The sequence below is a fragment of the Acyrthosiphon pisum genome, chromosome A2, assembly GCF_005508785.2.
Source record: "Acyrthosiphon pisum isolate AL4f chromosome A2, pea_aphid_22Mar2018_4r6ur, whole genome shotgun sequence".
In the NCBI taxonomy this organism is placed as follows: Eukaryota; Metazoa; Arthropoda; class Insecta; order Hemiptera; family Aphididae; genus Acyrthosiphon; species Acyrthosiphon pisum.
The window spans coordinates 1,229,039-1,251,604 of record NC_042495.1 but is presented as its reverse complement, the minus strand read 5'-3'; the positions used below and the strand labels follow the sequence as shown (position 1 = coordinate 1,251,604).

General features: G+C 28.1%; 1 protein-coding gene across 2 annotated transcripts in view; it reads right to left on the bottom strand.

Annotated features, from left to right (window-relative positions):
- Positions 1–16,929, bottom strand: part of LOC100167991 (zinc transporter 2) — a 42,480-nt gene extending 25,551 nt beyond the window's left edge. Inside the window, exon 1 of one of the 2 annotated variants that reach the window (XM_016801537.2) lies at positions 16,414–16,929. In XM_016801537.2, coding sequence (XP_016657026.1) covers positions 16,414–16,742 — 329 coding nt within the window. In that variant the 5' untranslated portion in view covers positions 16,743–16,929. The remainder of the gene's footprint in view (positions 1–16,413) is intronic. The other variant, XM_016801535.1, reaches the window with a different exon arrangement.
- Positions 16,930–22,566: the final 5,637 nt, after the last annotated feature.

Here is a 22,566-nt window from a genome sequence, read left to right as displayed (position 1 = left end):
GCTAAATTAAACTGTAGTATATAAATTATCAGTGAACCATAATTTAATGAACTAATATTTTAAATTCGACAATTTTACTTTATTTATAATTATATTGTTTAAGGAGAGAGTAAATTTACAAATGCAAAAAGTTGACACTCGTTCCGGATACAAAAAACTCTCTACTTATTATTATCAACAAATATAGTCAAATGAAAGAAAAAGTAATCTGTAATCCCACTACAAAGATACATAAATAAATCACTTAACTTCTTCCTAAAACAGTTACTAGTTTAAATCAAATTCCAAACTGTGAAAAAACATAGTTTATTACTTATTTTCGTAATAACACATGTTACGTCACAAAGGATAACATAACATTAATAGAACATAATATCAAAATATTAATTGTTTATAGTCCAACTATTATTTATAAAGCAAATAATTACTATCTAAGTACGTATAATATATCTGAATTCCATAATAACAGGAAACCAGAATACATTTTAAATACACAATAAAAATTGTTATGCAACACGTTTTGTCCATCTTTGAAATGATAAGTATAATTCTTTTTTTATTCCAGTAGAAATACTCAATTCCAAAATTTAAAATACATCAGAATAATGTTTGAAGTATTAATAAATAGCCAATTTTAACTATTTCTAAATATTTTAATCTTTAATTTATAAACTGATTTTGTTATGATAGTGGCTTAAAAAAAAACCAGAATTGATCGAAATCGTTTTCAACATTTTAATAATACTTAGGTATGAGGGTTTTTAAAATAAGTGTGTTTAGATATAGTCTGATATAGATGTATAGTTATAATATGTTATTTGCTTTAATGTAAAAAAAAGTATCTCAAATTCTCAACCTCACTTTTAATCGTCAAAAGTTCAAATAGATATTTACTATTTAGCTAAAAGCTTTGTTCTAATTAGAATGATTACAATATTACCAGTTACCACAACATAACCATACTGCATTGTTATACCTAGATACCTTCGCTCTTCTTCCCTTATATGTTCTATTAGTTTTGTATTATTGTACCTAAATTAATTAATTATGATAATACAATAATACAATTACACCCATACAGATTACAAACAGACTAATGTACGGTTTGGTTTATAGTAAAACATTTAAATTAAATTATATTAAACAATGTTTAGTAATTTTTTTATGAATTTAAATTATATATATTTATTTTCGTTCATTAATTAACAGAACGATTTATAATATTTCCGATTAAAATATTGGTGTTTACTTCGAATAATTTATTCTCATGCAACTGTAAAAATTATGTTGTCACTTTTTGCGAACCATATTATAACATTGTATTTTATTATTTTAGCACGACTGTATGTCGTTTTATCGAGAAATTCATTAAAAATAATTGTAGCTTTAATTCTGAGAAAACTGAAAATGCAACAACCCCGTATGACCACAGACTCTACCTATGCCTATATGTCTGTGGTATAACTATTATGAGCAAAACTGTTGATAATATATTTGAAACATTTGACGTGGAGTAATTTCGTTTTTGTCCTCACAAATATTTAACCCTGAAATACCTTAAGTTATCTAGTCTGGATAAAAAAAAATGTGCCGAAAGCAAAACGTACGCTGCACAGCACGCGGGTTACAGCGGTGACGCACCTGTCGATAATTATATATATTATCGGAAAAAAAAAAAAAATCACCAAAAGACTTACTCGCGTAACAGTTGCAGGATTCAAACGATCCACACGGGATGCGCACACGGAGTTTCGGTTAGTTTTGCAGCGAATATAATCGCACGTCCACGTACCTATATAATATTGCCAATGAAGTAATAGTATCCGAATATTAAAATCGTGTAGAAAATAATATTATATCGAATAACGCGAAAGAATAGATAATATTATTACTTGTTTGCGAGCGGCACTGCACGCTACGGCGGCGCGGTATTAATCAAACATAATGATAATAATATATAGGTAGGTACACTGCGACGGGAAAACCGAACACAATTCAAACGACAAAATATAAAAAAAAAAAAACGTTTAGGTAGGTTAGTGTGTAAATCGTAACAACGACAATAGTAGTACAATATAAAGCGAATTCGCCGACGGAAGAGGTGCGCGACGGCGGACGACAGTCGAATGAACGGGCGGCGGTGCTCGCATACCCATTTAACCGAGTGCGCGCTGTGACAGTATACGCTGTGTGTTTTTTTCCGCGACGATTTCTCTTCCCACCACGTGTGTATAATAAACGGTTTTACAATATTATAATATATTGTGTGTATATAAATCACTATCGTCGTCGTTGGACTGTGCACGCGGCGTCCATCCCCCGACGACGACCGGAACCCGTCGCGTATAGTAAACGCGCCGATTACATATTCTAAATAACTGTTATGGTATGACCGCACATATAGCTGGTATGATATATATAAACATACCTATAATATAAACAGGTAAAGTGAGATAGGAGTCGGTGTTGTAAAGTATTCGAATATAATGTAGCGTTTTAATCGGTTTTGTCTTTTATAGATTCTAAGCGGACCAATGAATGTTTGGTATTACAATATTAATTTTTTTTTTGTATTTTTTGAGTGTGCCTGTCATTAAGTTTTTGAGTAGTATAAGTGCTTGTTCTAGGGTAGAATATCTATATTGTACTTTAAAGTGGTATATTAAAACAAAAAACGCCTTGTATTTTCCAAATTTGATAAATTGAGTAAAAACAAAAAAAAAATTACGCAACACTAGTTTTTGACAAAATGTAATATAGTTTCTGTTGTTATTCAAAAATAAACAACCGTAGATACTTGAAATATTTACTGAATATTAACTAGTAGTATCTATATTATCTATATTATTATTTTGATATGTACCTATGTAGGTACTATTATTATTATGAAAATGATAAGGTCTTAGAAATAAATGTATCCAAATACCTATGGCATAATATTATAGTCAATAAAAATACGATGATGCTATCAAACGCCCCCCCAAATTGCGCACATTTGAGATGAATATTATTCAAATTCATATTCTTAAGAAAAAGCTGTCACGTTTTTATAACTTAACAATATTATTTGTAACCGAAAACAATTGTATGCCTGCTACGTATACATTATAATGACCATTATGATGGCATGATTTAAATAATCCATCCCGTAAAATGAAGTTTTAATATTTTATACCCTATTTCTATAAAAACCCTGACATTTAAAATGATAGTTTCAAAATATCAACAAATTAATTTGTAAACATAATTAATTCTTTTATAGAACTTTTTTTTATGTATTATTTTATAACGTGCCCATAACATAATATATAATAAAATTTTAAAAAATATATTAGTTTTTGCATAAAATATTAAAACAATTATAGAAGTTACGCGAATCCACCAAGGAGAGAGTAACGGAAAGTTCAAATTAATGATATTGAACATAATATAAAATGTAAATAATAAAACTCAATTACATTTTTAAGTGGGTATAGGTACTCTTTATTCTCAATACCTTTATAATAAAAGATTTGCACGAATGTGCATCACAGAAAAAAATTATTTTAATCAATTATGTATGTGTAACTAGTTTACTAGTACCTATAACTTAACCCAACTATTTAGGACTTTTCGTACGGACTATGATGGAGTGTGTGTTTTAATTCACAAGCGACGTCGTATAGGTTTATTATAATGATGTGTACACTTTTATTATCAACCACCATCACCGCCTCGACATAGTTTAAGATTTTATACTCCCGTGCATGCCTGTGTAGGTACCGTTTTTAAAGAAAAAATTTATTCGATAGTGTTTGTCACGGTCGTCAAGAGTCAGGTTTTAACAGCAGCTACAATCGCCACCACTGAAGAATGCTTTCCGCGACACGCGTTTATAATAGTATTATAATTTTAATACGCAGAGGTATATGTATTTTATTATGATTATATAAGTATGTGTATATGGGACAAATTCACGTATTACGTATATATTGTATACAGGTATTACTGTGACCGACATTTTCGTATCGTTATCTACGAAAAATTAATATTCAGCCGCGCACGTGCACCATAATAATATATAGTCATAATACTGTGCATAGATGCGGTATTACAGTATTTTGAATATTATTATATGAGCAGAAAAACGAAGTTTATTCTAATTTCTAGGATAGGAACGCTTTACGCTTAAAACCAATTAATCACCGAGTCCGCGAATTTGTGAGTGCGGTACCGTTATATACAGAATGATTCATCGTGCATGCACATTGCACACCCCCACTATCGCCACTAAAATTCATCGATTTAACGATTTTATTTAAAAAAAACTGTTAAAAATCATTTGAAAAGTTTGTATCACCACCGGACACTTCAAACAGATATAAAAAGTATCTGAACTATAGGATTTTAGTATAGGTATATCTAAAAAAAATACAACAAACATTGAATTGTATTCAAATTCTACATGTGTAACAGAATTTGAATATTGTATGTTGAAGGATAAAAGGAAGTGAGCATGCTTAGTGAATCTTCGTATACATAATATAATACGCATCGTAGATAATGTGCATGCATAACAGTTAACACAGTCACATAATCAGCAACGTGACTATTTCTCATTAACATTTTAAAAATTCCTCAGACACAAAAATTCAAAGAAAATTAGACAATTTTCTTAAAAATGAACACTAAATTCTAAAATCACAATAGAACACAATCAAAAATGTTTTTTTATTTTTTCTATCAAACAAACGTATTTATAATTTTACCTGTATAAAATATAGAATAATAAAAATATTCATAAGATCAAATTATTTAAGTTGATACCTATAGGTAATAAAATAATACATAGATATTTGTAATTTAAAAAATAATCTAATAACACTATTGTCATTAAAGCTTAAGACCGAAAATAAACTATTTAATGTATATACATATTACATTTTTGGTTCAGTTATAATGTGTAATTTAGAATGTAACCTTATACATATTATAACAAATATCATTCCATTTTTTGAAACATTGAAACAATTGAAAATTAATAAACGCATAGATAGTCTAAAAGTGTATTGACGTTTACATACTAAGTCACTATGATATACCTACAACTTACAAGACGAAATAATTAAAAATGGCTATTCAAAACAGTAAAGACAATAAAAAAAATTATGTGATAAAATTAACGGCAATATATTAAGTCGTATACGTACATTTAGGATCACAAACACTCATCAATATTAAAATACTATAAACAGAACTATAAATGAATTATTAGGTTTTTAACTTTTATGACCTAAAAAATAAAAAAAAAAATAGAAAATACCTACATAGAATTTATAAATTTCATACACACCACCACGGCACTATATTAAGAGAGGCATATACAACGATAAATATGACAACGAAATTTTCACACGGTCAAATAACTATCTAATAGTGGTTAAGCGGCGAGATAATTATATTTCGAAATGAAAAGGCTTAGTATAGTAGATATTTATTAGGAAATGGTTAGATACAATTTATATTAGTCAATCCTATATAATATATAGTTATTAGTTACATTGCATTATTTGTTGGAGAATAAACAAAACATACGCATACATATATATATATATATTATATACAGCCATATAGTGTCCACAAGAAAGAGAATCAATTTGAATAAGTCGTTTTTCCTTTAAAAACGTGATAGTATTTTTCTCCGACTGAATAGTTAAATTGAAATTTTTGGCTGACATAATGCAGTGTTTGGAAGGAACGAGTTCCAAAAGGAACGGATTCATGGGACGAATTCCTTTTTATTAAAAAAGAACGAGAAAATGAACTAGTTCTTTTTTTTAAGTAAAAATAACAAAATTGTTCGTTCCTTTCTAGTTCCAATAATTTACACAGATAAGTATGTAAATTCGAAATCAAGATATATTTTTTTAATGTGTATAATGTTTATTCCTAATTAGTGATTTTTATCGAGTATCGACATACGTTAGCCAAAAATTTAATTTTGAAGAAAATTTCAAAATATATAATAGGTAATATATTGCATAAACATATAAAATATGTACCTACTTGTAGTTATATATTATAAATTAAAAGTAAAGAAGTATGCATAATACGAAAAAAAAACTTTGATGATTAAATAAGAATTTTTATTTTATTTCGAACTAAAAAAGGAACTCGTTCATTTTCCAAAGGAACGAATTCTTTTTTTTTTAAAGGAACAAGGAACAGAATGAAATTCCTTTTTTTAAAAAAAGAACGAGGAACGGAACGAATTCCTTTTTATAAGGAACTCGCCAAACACTGTCATAATGTTATACATAACACTATATTATCACGTATGTACTACACGAACTAAACTGTAACTGATCATCGCATACGATTACGATTATAGTCACGATTACTTCTATAACCTGCAGGTTAGGTATTATATAAGTATTAAAATAAAAGCGGACTCTGATTAGGATAAATTTTAATCGTCGTCACCACCGTCGATTCGGTGTGAAATGTAAATTCGCACTGTCAATACAATAAGGTCATAACACAATAAAAGCAATGTTCATATCAATATAAAATTTAGAATAAAATTACAGTAACAAAAATAATGTAAAAGGTAGATACATATTAATAATTTTGTTGTGATTATAATCAAGTGATTTTTATTTTTGTAAATATCTTTACTTTTGTATAATTTGAACTTAAAAGAACAAAAGTTGAAATTTTTCTAGTTTATTTACCTACACTGCCTTATTAATTGATTTTAATATTATTTTGGCCGTAAAAAAAAATGAACGAAGTATTAAAAATTATAATTTAATTAATATAATAATATTATTAAATATGTTAATGTTGATCTAAAAAATACTTAAACTGCAAAATAAAATAATAGCATAATATAATATTTAGTTTATAAAATGAATAACTTCAGTATCTTGAATGTTTGATTATTTTTACAAATATTGACATTGAATTATAACAATTTGTATATTAAGTTATTATTACTACAAAATAATATTATAATAATATCACTTTTTGCATAAAAATAAAAAATAAATAACATCTCTTCAATGTCTTAGTTTCCTTATTTTTAACAATATTTACATTGAATCATAACAATTTGTATATTAAATTATTATTATTACAAAATAATTTTAATTTAAAAAAAAATAAAATATCACTTTTTGTATTAAAATAAAAATGTAAATAACATCTCTTCTGTCTTTGATTTTCCTTATTTTTCAAAATAAATATTTTGTCTTTAATTTATCAATATTTTCTACTGTGGTTGGGAATTAATCATCATAGAGAGTAAAATTAATATTTTTACTTGTAGAAGTTTATTAAAAAATATTTTAATAATGTATACATTTTGAAACAGTATGATGATGTCAATTTAATAAATCAATACAGTAATACACCATGAACATAAAAATCATAAATTTCTAGTTGTGGCCTTCTTGTATTGACAGTGCGAATTGAGCGTTTGAGCACTTTATCATTTTCGTTTTTTTTTCAATCTTTTTTTTACCTAAAATTGTAAACACGTTATTCTGGCCTATAATAAAAGACACGTTTGGACGCAAAACTGTAGCAATTTAAAAATAATCTGCATTATTATAAAAATAATAAATAAATTATGAAAATATATACATACCCACTGAAGAAAAATTGAAGAGTTGGGAAAATTATCAAATTGAAAAAAATGTATTGAATTATACAAAAATACATAAGACAGCGTTTTGTGACAAAAAACATAAATGAATCATACCTATATTAATAAATAGAAAATATCTCAAATTTAATTAGGTAAACACATTGAAATATATGTAAAAATGAGGACAACATTTTGCAGGAAAAAATTAATTACCCACATAAAAAAAATTAAATAAAAATATCACCTATTATCTCAACTAACAAGTACAAATGTAAGTAGGTACTATACTAAAAAGTATACTCATAAATAAAATTGCAAATATATTTTTGGAACACTATAGCATTGAGCCAACCTCGTGCAGGTGTCTTCTGGGTAACGCTAATTGGCTAAAAATTATATACGCACCCAATCGTGCTTATATTATTATGTATATATAAATCTAAAATGTATGAGTCCAAACGTGCTAGTATGTAGGGAAATATTACGCCCAAACGATACATATGGATATACGCTCTAACGTGTTGTTTTTTGGAAAATACGCCCAAACGTAATTTTTCCCAATAAGTCGAATGACTAGGTAGATGCATATTGCATGTTGGACGACAAGACAGTGTGCGGGAGACAGTATGACAAAAATACCATATAATAGTTGTATACTATAATAGTTCTGTACTGGACTAAATTTGAATAAAATAAGTTTGCAATAAATTGTAATTTTCGTTTCTTTAACGGGTTTTTTTTTTATTTTTATTATTAGCTTTTAGTATGATAATTATTAAAGCTAGACAATTATTAGATTTGCATAATATAATAATATTCATAGATTAGAGCAATTAATTAATAATCTTTAAAGACTTATAAAGTGTACAAAATCCATTTTCCATATTTTGCCATTTAGTTGGCAAAAATTCAATATCTAGAAAAGCATGCATAACATAATATGATGTAACTGTTTATGTACGAAGTTAAATTAAAATTTCTTATCCTCAATTCGTAATCAATAAATATATAGTTGTCATTTTTATTCATCGACAGTAATATTGTATGTGTCAATCACATTGCGAATAGCCAGGAACAGTAAGATTATGAGGCCACGCTGGGACATTGGCGACGAGTGCACGATTGCATAGAAAAATAACAGTTATCCTTCAATATTTGTGATAACCTTGTGGCTTCACCTTTACGTAGGCCATACTAGGCTAAGACAAAAAAATTAAAAAATTAGCGGCAAATGTATTCTGGTAAACAGTTTATTCATATTTAGTACAAACGCGTGTATAAATACAATTTGTATATTATTATAGGTTTAATAATGAAAAGACACGTTGAACTTATTCGAGGACAAATGCAAATATTATTTTGTAGTTAAAAATGTATAAAATGTTCAACTTTTGTATCAAAGATTTGAAAATTTAAAACAAGATTCCACGTAAGTAATTAATTCTGTTACCAAAAAATCTAAAAAATACAAAATCACAGTTTATTTTAAGTACAAATTTGGACGAAATTATATATTAAAAACCTTATAATATAATACAAAATTTTTATAAGCGTTTGAAATTCATATTTTTACAACATTCGATATTCACTCGATTTCTCACGTAACGATTTTCTTATTTTGTTGTAATTAAAAAACGAATGACTGAAGATACTTCAAAATTTCACTGAATGTTTATATTAGTATTTTCTATATACGATAAAATTTTTAAAACAACTTTACTCTTTTTGAGCTGTTTACGGACATTGTCAGTTTTAAATTTTTTTAGTTTTTTTTTCTATAAATATCAATAAAGTTTTATCTGTTGGGCCAAAAAGTATAAAAATTTAATACAATGCTCCTGATATATTGTTACAATATCAGTTGAAATATATTAAAAATACATAGTCACAATTTTTTTTTATAAGCATTTAAAAAACAAACGTTAGCAAAATCCAAGCATTCCAAAACATTGGAAATTTGAGGAAATTTACAAACGCACCTCCTTACGTCTCAAATTTTTCCCTCCATTCAGACCTAAAACTAAAAACAATAGCTGAGGAATCCAAATGTTACTATAAAATATTCCACAACCATCTAAGTACTCATCCTAATCCACTCATCAAAAAATTGGCCTCCGCTACCATACCATACCATACCCCTAAGACGTTTAAAGCGCAAGTGGTGTCGTGATTTGTTACGGTAAAAAAAATCAAAAAAAAAAAAAAATCATAATAATTATTAAGTAAATAATTAATAACCATAGAAAGTGTCATCAATGGGTGGCTCCTTTTATCAAATTATTTCCTGTGAACATACTTTTAGCATATATTCTTATTGTATTAATGATACAGATTGTATATTACTTGTAAAAATAAAAAAAAAAATAAGCATTTAATGATCGAATTTTGACAAAATTTATCAAATTTAAAATTGAATAATTATTTTGTAGTTAAAAATGTTTTAAATGTTCAACTTTTATATCTAAGGATTGAAAATTTAAAACAATATTCCACGTAAGTAGTTAATTCTGTTACCAAAAAATCTAAAAAATACATAATCACAATTTTAAGCTCAAATTTAGACGAAATTACATATTAAAAAACCTGGAATAACTATTTTTGTTATTTTTTTGTGATAATATAATATTATTCGTGGGTACTTGAAACTTCTAAAGTATACTATTATATACCTATAATAGTACCACGGTTTGTTGTTGATGTATGACGCGTTACCTAATGAATATTGTGATATGAATAATTTGGAATTTATTATAGGTACCTATTATAGGTCAATTTTTCTTTAATACCATAGATAAGTATATACTATGTATAATATGTCTTATACCTAGACTGACATACCTTCTCCGCTCAGAATCGTTTTTCTTATACAATGATATTATTATATCATTGAATTCAAATTTAATACCATCCATTATACAGTGAACCACTTGTAACCTACTGTACAGCAGAACGACATCCACTTACCCACCTTTTTTTTATTCATGATAAATTAATTTGAAAAAAACTCGACTATACTCGAATAATAAAAAATACCAAACATTAAAATATAATTTTACTTTCATAGAGTGTAAATCACGAACCATAAAGACAAGACAATAAGACTTTCGTTAGTATAATGAAAACAATTTAGGACAGAAAGATACTAATTTTAACTAAATTAAAAGAGTTAGTTATATAGGTACATTTGATAGTGCACCAAAGGACTGTTATTATTAAAAATTATAGATAAAGAAATTATAATACCTTATTTGAGATTTAAATCAAGAATATAATTTAATTGTACTGAGAAAGAAAAACTATTTTAACGACCAAGTATAATAACGTGAAAACGTAGTTGTGTGAACATAGTTGGATTCTCGGAATCATGAGACGTTTTTTAAGATAGTACCCATTTTTTTTTAAATATATAGCTGGTAACACACTTCAACTCTTGTTTTCACTTTGTTTAGAATAATATTGTCTATTAAATAAAGCTATAGACTTAATCAATATTATAAATTCATTTATAATTAAAAAATATTGTATTAAATTACATTTTTCCAACACTTTAAGGATCCTTTATACTCGTGAATAAATTAGTGGTGTATCTACTGATGGGGGAGGGGGGGGTATGGATGTCATATAAGTCCGACAAGTTACAGCATTATCAAATAAAAAACCAAGGAAGTCGATCTGATGTATAGAAGGTTTCGAGGGTAGGTATCTATCTCATCATTGAGGTTACTTTAATGGATGTGTTGAATTATAATTCAATTATTATAAATCATTGTATATGTACGAAAGACGAGTCTGACTTCCAATCAGTTACACACCGTATCCTCTATTCTAAGGATATTTTATAATTTATTTATATTATTATTAATAATTTATTTTTCTATTCGTAAACCTTGTTGAACTAATTTAAAAAATAATAAAATACATAATGGAGGAAAACTTTCTAGTTTCTAAGATTAATGTTTTTGAGTTACAAGCTAAGACATTTTAACTAAAATTTTAAGTGGTAAAATTGTTATTAAACAAAGTAAAATAAAAACAAAAAATTGTGCCAATATATTTTTGATATTTTTAGAATACTTAAGACCAATTTATACAGAACTTTGTATCACATTTTCAAATTGTAACTGTTAAGATTGAACATTTAATTAGTTACAACTACGTAATAATTTGGAAATGTTCGTGATTTTGAAAACATTTTAACTTCAAACGCTTATAAAAAAATGTGACCGTATAATTTCGATATTTTTAATTTCTGTAAGGACAAACATTATGATAAACGATGTAAATAGTTCAGATTGTTTGGCGTATAAACCAAAGTATTTAAATTAATTTAAATACTTAATGCAAAAAAAAAATTTAAAAATATCAAGCGTATACCTATTACCTACTTATAAATAAGCCACAAAGTGCTAAACTATTATTAAAATTATATCATGACCAAAAAATAATAATATAAATTATTTGTGAAAATTATTAATCACTACAGCAGTTATTCATTTTTGAATTACAAAAAAAATTATAAAATTGATTTTATTGAAAACTGCCATTTTTATATTAAATAATAGGTATATTATGTTCCCGTCTTTCAATATTTTTTAATAACCCAAATGATGATGATAGACAAAACAACAACACACATCATTGTAAAACCAATTGAAACATGGAACCGCTCTAAATCTAAATCAACTAAATCTACCTAGTTTTAAAAGATTTTGAACAATATTGTAAGCATTTAATTAGATATTATGATACTATTTTGTATCCATAATATTATAAACTTAATCAATAATATTATAAAATATTATGGTAACAATTCTACAAATTTCTGACCTACATTAAACCTGCGTTATTATAAAATATATATAAAATAATATTTTATGATTCAGGTTAGGTTAACTACCCAACAATTCGTTTCCATTATAACATGACACCGAATAAATTGTATATACCACACGAGTACATTACCTAGACACTCGGCGCATCGCAACGCAAATATTTACGTAATATAAATTCTAAAATACGTACCTATACGAATTCATGGTCATATACAGTAATAAATTATTCCGGACATATTTTGACCATGTAGGTAGGTATATTTTCAAGTACCTATACATTTTACAACAAAGTTATGAATTACGGCTCAGCGATATATTATGATAATTCCTCTTCTTGACAAAAACCCAGCTCACAATAATTTCTTTTCTCGAGATTCCCGATATAAAATCCAGTACCTAACAAGTATCGTAATGTAGATTTTTACTCGTAAAATTGCATTATCTTACATTTAAAATCAACATAAAATTGCACTACCATTGTTCGCTTACTGTTATAAACAACTACCAGACATGATACAGAATGAATTTTATTTTATTATACTTAGATTTCGGACTGGTATACCTAATAGTCGTGTATTATTTTTCGTTTGTTAGATCGAAGAACATTGCATTTAATGGGAATCACTGCGAAATAAAGAGAGCAATTCCAACGAAAATTACAACGCTATAATTTATCCAGAATAACTACATTACATAGTGGTTGGGTTCTACCACTGGATAAGTTTTCCCCTCTCATGTAAATATTTTAAAAGAAAAAATTTAAAAAATGATTTTATGATAAAATGTATGTAAGTATAGTAAACATCTCAGTTTTTTTTTAAAAAAAGAAAGGTTATAAAAATATAATTTATAACGCAAAAATATAAAGTATAAACTGTAAATAAAACATAACAATGTATGTATAATATAGGTACCTACATTATTATAATTTACTTAATCATAAATCATAATGTTGAATTGAATAATAATATGATTATATGAACACCACTCATATGAATTACGAATAGAATACGATATACTTTAATGCGAGATAATTAATTAAACAAAAAGATTTTAGAAAATTATCGTTGCCGATTGAGTCAAATTCTTTTATAAGAACAAAAAAAGGATAAATAATGTAAAAATGAACAGATTTTTAAATGCACTATATAGGTAGATGTTGGAACCTATAGTGCGAACACGACATTTCTTTCGGGCCTCAGAGAACGATGCGACGTAGCTTTATAACATTACCTATATTATTATGTACTTATAATACATGTTAGTATGTTACATTATTGCGTCATAAATGTTGTACGAGTAAATTATACATACCTAATATTATAATAAACATACCTATACCTACGAGTTATACAACTCCACATTGATTTGTGTCATCGGTCCCCTACTCCAATACAATATGTTGTACCTATCTATATGCGCAATGAATAAACGGTATTAATAAAGTAGTTAATAAATAATATTTCAAACACGAATTGTATCGAGTATAATATACAATATACAAACCGGTCTTAAAGACAGTATAGATTTATCTATATTATGATTCGTGGATGGATATTATTGTATTATGATTCGTAACAAAATGTATTATTTTATATTCAATGGAAACGCACTTAAAGTTCATTGCCATCGACCATCTATAATACGCATTTTAGTATGGTATAGGTATCTGTTTATTTATTTTATTCTCATTATAGGTATACTTATTGTATTTACATAATATTATACACCATTAAAGTTGATTGATTATGCACCTATCTGTCCTACTAACTCTTAACTAAAAAAATTATCAATACAAATTATGTCCATACGATAAACTACTATTAGCATAAAATGTAGGTAATACCTATAATAGGCTATAAGTAATTAAAATATGGTTACAATAACCAATAAATCCTTTTCTACTGACTGAGAAAAATATTGTTTGAAAAATAAAAATATACACATAATTTTCTACAATTTTAGAAAATAGAAACCTAATTTCATCTGAATAAAGTTTAGAAGTTTAGATTGATCTTAGCTCAGCTACAAAAATTTATTGAGTGAAATATAATACATAACAAATCCGTAAATTAAAATTATGCATTTTAGATATTAGTAAATTATGTGCGAACATTATTACTATACTGCTAATAAAATAATCCGAATAAAAATTCAACAATTAATTAATGAAATTAATAATATTTTACACTTTTATTGTTAGAAGTTAGACTACTTCAGAGTTATTTATTTATTTGATATCTAACATCTATTATCTACGATTATCATAAAATACGCCAACGTATTTAATAAATAAAAATATAGTTATCAATATTTAAAAAAAAACGTGATCTAAGTAAATAATATAAGTATACGGCGTACAGTGTACACATTATTATTATAACAACATAATTTTATATTGCTATAGGTATGATACAATAATAATAGGTACCTACCTTGATAAAATGTATCAATTGACATGTTAATTTGCCCCTATATATGTTAGAATACTAAAATCACATAAAAACTGAATTTTTCATGATGCAATGTCTTTATTCTATAAAATACTTAAGCATTTTATAATTTTATAATTCTATACTAAAATAACCATATTAAAAAAAAAACTTAATTGTGAAGTATGTCATAAATTACAAAAATATATAGCTAGTTACGTTATATCAAATATATCAAATTGTTTATAGAAGGATATTTATATAGCCCTAGGTTCTAACCACTAGGGTAGTAAGATATTATACAATTATTATAATTTAAAATACAATATTGCAATTAGGGGTAAAAGGAGACTTATCAAACTCACTGACACTTTAAAGCATTCGCATTCTTAATTTATTATGCAATTTTCATGTGATTTTGAGTAACTCCTGAAGAAATCAAATATAATATAGTAATTGGAAATAGTAATGTAGCATAACTCTTTATAAATACATCATAATGTTCTGGCTCGCATCTTAAATTATACACACGAAAATACGTAATACGTGCGGTAGCGTATTTCGTTCATTACGTTTTACACAACAGTGTACACATTAATAGAAGAAGAATTTAAAAGGTTATGAATGTATTTCTACCTATTGTATTATCTATTCATACCCACGTGGCCACGTGTCAATTAAATTAGCAATTTATTCATATTCATGTAATAAATATTATATGTTAACATTTTTCTCTTAACGGTTGAATATTATACCTACAATTTTTGTGGGTAAGTACACGTTTTTAAGTTGCTATGTTTCTACTGCTATTATTAATTGTTCTTATATCACACAGGAATAAGTAAGAATAACTATTATCGTCTCTTGAACAATAATTATATGCCGTGACAAATAAATAAAAAAATCGTTCTTCGCATTGTCACCATAATATCATGTAATAGTACCTGCAGCTATCATAATAATATGGCTACATAGTGCTATACTGCTATAGGTAGTGACTTTGTAAAGGTAACCAACACAATGTAGCACGACACAAAGTGCAACGTCGCGCGTAATTATTTATGTTTAGAGCAGCATCCGCAGCTCACCATTGATTATAAATAAATACCCAGCCCGCAGTGAACAATCCGTAGCTTATTTTTAAATCTGTGGCAGCGGTGACTTTGACAAGTAGGTACGAAATACAAAAACCAAAAACGGGATTCCGAGGTATAAAATTGAAACAAGCGAACGTGCAGGTGACTGCAAGAGGATGCATAATTATGCATTATATAATATTATGAATGTGCAAAGTGCATCTCGCTAATATCATATAATAAAATCGTCAATGGTCGTCAAATAATTTGACTTAGTAAACGTTACAGAATTGGTTGAAAGAAGTGGCGGTATTTCGGTGTGGGACAAACATTTTTCGCTCATCAAACCATCATGGACGATGTTGACCGTGACTTAAATAAATAATAATATAATAATATATGTTATAGCGACCGGTTCGTAAATTCGGACGAGATTTACTTGCCCGTCGACGACGACTCTGTCCACGCCGCGGTCGTTGCAGCTTCCCTCTTCGTCACGGTACGTAACCCTCCGAGTCAGCAGTGGCGTCCGATCAGTGGCACCGTCGACGACGATGGATACGGCCGCGTCCGTGTCGTCCGTGTCGTCCAAGTCGTCAAACGTCACTCCTCCAGCGCCGACCGACGTCGCCGATCCGTGGTCGTAGTGCTGTTGTTGTTGTTGTTGTTGTTGTTGTTGTTGTCGTCGTCGTCGATCGGAATGGCCGTTACCGTCTTCTTGGGTGATGGTTGTGGACGCAGCGGGAGGTGCAGTCGCGTCGATGACAGACATTTTCGCCGACGAACACCGGCACGAAACGATACGATGTATAGGTTAGGCTACAACCGGCTGCAGCTAATAGACGCCAAAATCCCGTTCGAACGCGAAAGTAATATTGTGACAATATAATTGTATATTAAAATAATAATAATTGTATTGTTATTGTTATTGTTTCCGTATAATAACATAAACTGCGACTGTGGATAAAACATATTAGTGTAATATAATGTGTAACAACAATATCCGACGGACGAATCGCGTGTCAGAATGTGCTCTGGCTCTTATCACGGGTTAATAGTTCCCCGCGATTGTATAACATTTACATTGGTACTTACAACCTAACATGATATTATTGTATTATAATAAGTTATTGCATGACGTATCGAGGTACCTGCGGTTCGACGAACCGCGTTGCGAGTTCGATCATTATCGCGGTAATAATAATGATAATTATTATAATAAGTATAATCCTAACACCTCGCGGGCCACCCGGAGGTATAGGTACGTGCAGCAGGTGTCGATGTGTTATATTTGTACAGCTGATATTTTGTGCAGCGTGCATAGGTACGCGCATTTTTTCCAACGTACGCTGGCCCGCTCGGAAAACTATTTCGTAGCGCCGCGGGCGGGCGACCGGCCGGCAAAATAATAGTAACGTTAATTGTACAGCTACGGCGAGAGCTGGTATTTTACCAAGGTAACCGATATAGGTAACATAGGTAATCATTATTATTAACTAACTGTAATGTGGTACCGTAGACTATTATATAGTCTATACTATTAAAGTTTATCGTCGTCAGTGGCTATAGTGCCTATTATAGACACCGATATACAGCAACACGGCCACACTCGTGTTGTTGCCCGCGTCGGTTTTACCTGTCGGGCGGACGCGTCAGCGTGTGCCGTGGTCATCGAGCAACACAACGTACCCGGCTGCGGTAAGCGGTTGCCTAACCGAACGGCGAATACGTAACACGATCTAGGACACAACGATGTAGGTCCTATTCGTTCCTGCCAAATCCAATTCTATACCTACCTACCGTTTTTGTCATTATTTCTTATGTTTTTTTTAACCAAACCTATTTCTCATTACCCACAGTCACCGCGAGAAAGCAGCTCTCAGTTAGGGAGTTTCCCGATTGCGTCCGGTATCAGCTGGTATCACCCGAATGTGTAGCAAGAAAAAAAGTTGATATTTTTGACGTAGCCCAGTATTTATTTTGAGCACATCTGATTTTAAATCAAAAAAGTGATTCCTAAAGAGCATAGTATAGACGCTTAAAAATGCAACCTATTTTTCGAAATAACAATCGAACTTCAGAAAATATGTTTATTTTACTACCACTTTTAATAGTCTTTATAGTCATGCAAACTAGAATATATTTAGTTTTTTGCGAAGGGCGCCATGGTGACATGTGTGAGAGTTGAATCCGGCGGCGTGGTGGTTGCCCAACGTGCCATTAGGTACAGCGATTCTCGGAAACACACACTTATGTTCATTTCAATCATGTCTTGTGAATTTTCTAAATATAACTCCTTAAAACATGATACGCTGGAGCCCTCTTAATATTATATACCTACGTATATATTTAAAACGCCGTCCTCGTCCTGAGCACAAAAGCTCACAATTTTATTAGTTTTACACAGTTCGTTTATACAAGGTTTTTTTTTAATTTAAATATATTTGTAAATTTGTAATGACTTGTTACTAATAGTATGCATAATTTATACTTTTAAGAACAACATTATGGAGAACGATCAAAAGAGATTCATTGAACGGGGTTCAGTGGTGAACTGAAGCGCTCAACTTTGACGCAGTTCCGTCAACTTTTCAAAGGGGGTGGTGCCACCCCATGACTGTGGTGCAGAATTACATGTTAAAGCCCGACCTATTGGCTCTTTTGATCACATTTTATTTACATCATAACTTTGTTATAAGTAAAAATAGGATGATGGTGGTGGTGGTGGTGGTGGTAGGTACTTAATTATGAAAATGCGTCATTTAAAATTGAAGTTCAGTCCACCACTGACGGGGACACGGGGTTCACATAAAGGAAAAGGACTTGATGTTTTCACCAATGGTGGTAATTGGCAAGGTATTTACTAAATAATTTTAAGGCCTTTAATAGAGAAGATGCTAAAATTTACCTATTTATCTTTATTTTAAATTTTTGCTTTCACCAAAGTACCAAACCTATTTTCTAAGGTTTCTAAGATTAGAAATTAAACTAGAAATTATGTTTCGTGTAATAAACTCGTAGTGTATAAAATACAAGTGTAAATCATTTTCACTGGTATAACTTTAATATATTTTTTGATTTATTATAGCCTACCTATAGCGGTAGTTAAATATTTCTAAGAAAAAAAAGTGTAAAATATGTTGTATAAAATGTTTTCTTTATAAATCATTAAATCTGATTTTCTGTTTTTATATATTTTCAATTGAGTTATAACATTATTTTAGCATAATTTATTAAAATAATATAAATCTATATTATGTAGGTAATATATCATAAAAATTTTAAAGTTAAGAATTTAAAAAAAAATGTGGTATTGTGGAAGCTAACACGTAATCATTTGTTGTCTTATCGGTATAGTATTATGTTATAGCCTTATAGGTATACTTATATTATGTGTTCTGAAATAGTTTTTTTTTTTCATGTATTTCTCTTTGTGGATTGTTTAATTTGTACATTGTTTAGGAACTAGGAATGTTAAATCATAGAATGTACACTATGTACTTAATAATTATAATAACAGTCATACAATACGGAATACCTATACATTTAAACGACTTTGAAATCAATAATAAATGTACGATTACTGGTGTGATAAAATATTATATTTGAAACAAATTATTAAGACTAAAAACTATTTTCCTATGAGTCTTCTATGAAAGACCTCTCACCTACCCACAATCAACCCAACACTCATTGTACAGCAATTTTACTTATTGTAAAAAAATATTTTATAGATTGTGTATAAAAAAAATTAAAGATAAAAAAATCATTTAAAATATAAAATCGTCATTATCGTTCTTATACCTATACAATTTTCGTTATCTAAATACTACAAAAGTACAAACTGTAAATCGTTAATTGATGTCGATCCAATGTTAAATTACTGCTTTTTATCATCTTCTTTGTACCAGTACATATAAATAATTAATAACTCAACACATTGTTCAAATACGTAAGTTTTATTGTTTTAAATTCAGATCAATTATTTACATATATTAGATTACTACCGAAGACTTAACAGTTTACACGATACAATTATAAAAAGTGGGTGTCGCTCTGCTGTACAGAAGGTTACAAGTGAATCACTGTAATGGATGGTGTTAAATTTGAATTCAATGATATAATAATATCATTGTATAAGAAAAACGATTCTTAGCGAAAACGGTCAGTAAGCCTATGATATTACTATGTATATTTAATGATATTAAGGTGGATTAAGATAAATAATAATACAGAAAATAATAAAAAATTATGCAGGTAGCCAACATTTTGCTATATCCTTCAAAATTTCATTAAATGGATCGCGGCCTTTTAATTTAATTTGCCACATAAACTTCAATAAAAAAACTTTATTCTGTGCGAATAATATCATGTTATCATACAGTATTGATATGATAATTATACAAACATTGACCAACACGCATATGGTGGCTGACTTCAACATCGATTATCCTAATGTAGACAAGTTAGCTATCTAGTATTTTATATCTGTGAGAACATCGAAAACACGGGAGATTTAAGCGGCGGGCGTCATCTAAACCTGAGTGGAGGGGGGAATATTTTATTGGCGGAGGTTAACTAGACCAGTACCAAATTTTCAATAAAAGTTGAACATTTTATAAACTTTTAACTCCAAAATAATTATTACATTTTAAATGTGATAAATTTGTCAACATTTGAACTTTAAATAAAAAAAAAATTGCTTATGTATTTATAATATTTTTCAACTGTTATTGTAACAATATATCAGGAACCTTGCATCAAATTTTCACTCTTTTTTACCCAACAAATAAAATTGTATTGATATTAATAGAAAAAAAACTAAAAAAAATTGAAAACTGAGAATATCCATAAACAGCTCAAAAAGAGTCAAATTATTTTCAAAATTGTATAGTGTATAGAAAATGCTAATATAAACATTCAGGGAAATTTTCAAGTATCTACAGTCATTCGTTTTTTAATTACAATAAAATAAGAAAATCGGTACTTGAGAAATCGAGTACCTACATATAAATGTTGTAAAAATATGAATTTCAAACGCTCATTTAATTTGAGTTTCTTGTGGACATTTTTTTTTTTTTTATTAAGATAGACAAACTTATGAAGAATCTTGTATTATATTTTCAAATCTTAGATTTAAAAATAAAAATTTTTATAAATTTCTAACACAAAATAATTTGCAAATTTTCGTCTTTTTTACGTATTTTGTCAATATTACAACTTTAAATGCATATAAAAAAAAAATGGGACTATGAATTTTTAAATTTTTTCATCTGCCTTTGAAACAATATAATAGGAACCTTCTATTAAATTTTCAAGCTTTTTTAACCAACAAATAAAATTTTGTTGTATCCCGTATATGGCCCGAATCATATATGTATGTGGTCAAAATGTATGAATAACTTTTGATTACGATGTATTTTTAATTATTAATTAATAAATGTTAATTACCAACCATTCAAAAACTGACAAAAACTGGTTGTTATGAAAAAAAGTATTCTAATAGTATTAATTACTTTTTAAAGTATTCGAAAATATGTATTCTGAATATATTTCTTAAGAACTATTCGAATGCGTATTCTGAATACCTTAATTCTCATTTATTCGAATATGTATTCCGAATACAAAATAAAAGTATTCTTTACAAGACTGCTAAAAGATGATGATGATAGACACAAAAAAAAAAAAAGGTGGGTAAGTGCATTTCGCTCTGCCGTACAGTAGGTTACAAGTGGGTCACTGTATAATGGATAGTATTAAATTTGAATTCAATGATATAATATCACTGTATAAGAAAAACGATTCTGAGCGGAGACGATTTGTCAGTCTAGTTATTAGACATACATATTATAGGTATACTTATCTATAGTAATAAAAAAAAAATTGACCTATAATAGGTATCAACAATAAATTCCAAATTAATCATATCACAATATCCATTAGGTAACGCGTTATACATCAACAACAAACCGTGGTACTATCATAGATATATAATATAGTATACTTTAGAAGTTTCAAGTACCCACAAATAATATTATAAAATCACAACAAAATAACTAAAATAGTTATTCCAGGTTTTTTAATATGTAATTTCGTCCAAATTTGAAATTAAAATTACTATAAAAATAAACTGTGCTTATGTATTTCTTAGAATTTTTGGTAACAGAATTAAATATATACGTGAAATCTTGTTTTAAATTTTCAATCATTAGGTATAAAAGTTGAACATTTTACAAATTTTTAACTTCAAAATAATTATTCAATTTTAAATTTGATAAATTTTGTCAAAATTTCAACTTCAAATGCTTATAAAAAATAATTGTGCCTATGTATTTTTAATATTTTTCAACTGCTATTGTAACAATGTATCAGGAGCCTTGTATTATTTTTTTACACTTTTTGGCCCAATGAATAAAACTTTATTGATATTTATAGAAAAAAAAACTAAAAAAATTGAAAACTTACAATGTCCGTAAACAGCTCAAAAAGAGTCAAATTATTTTCAAAATGTTATCGTATATAGAAAATGCTAATATAAACATTCAGTGAAATTTTCAAGTTTCTACAGTCTCTTGTTTTTTAATAACAACAAAATA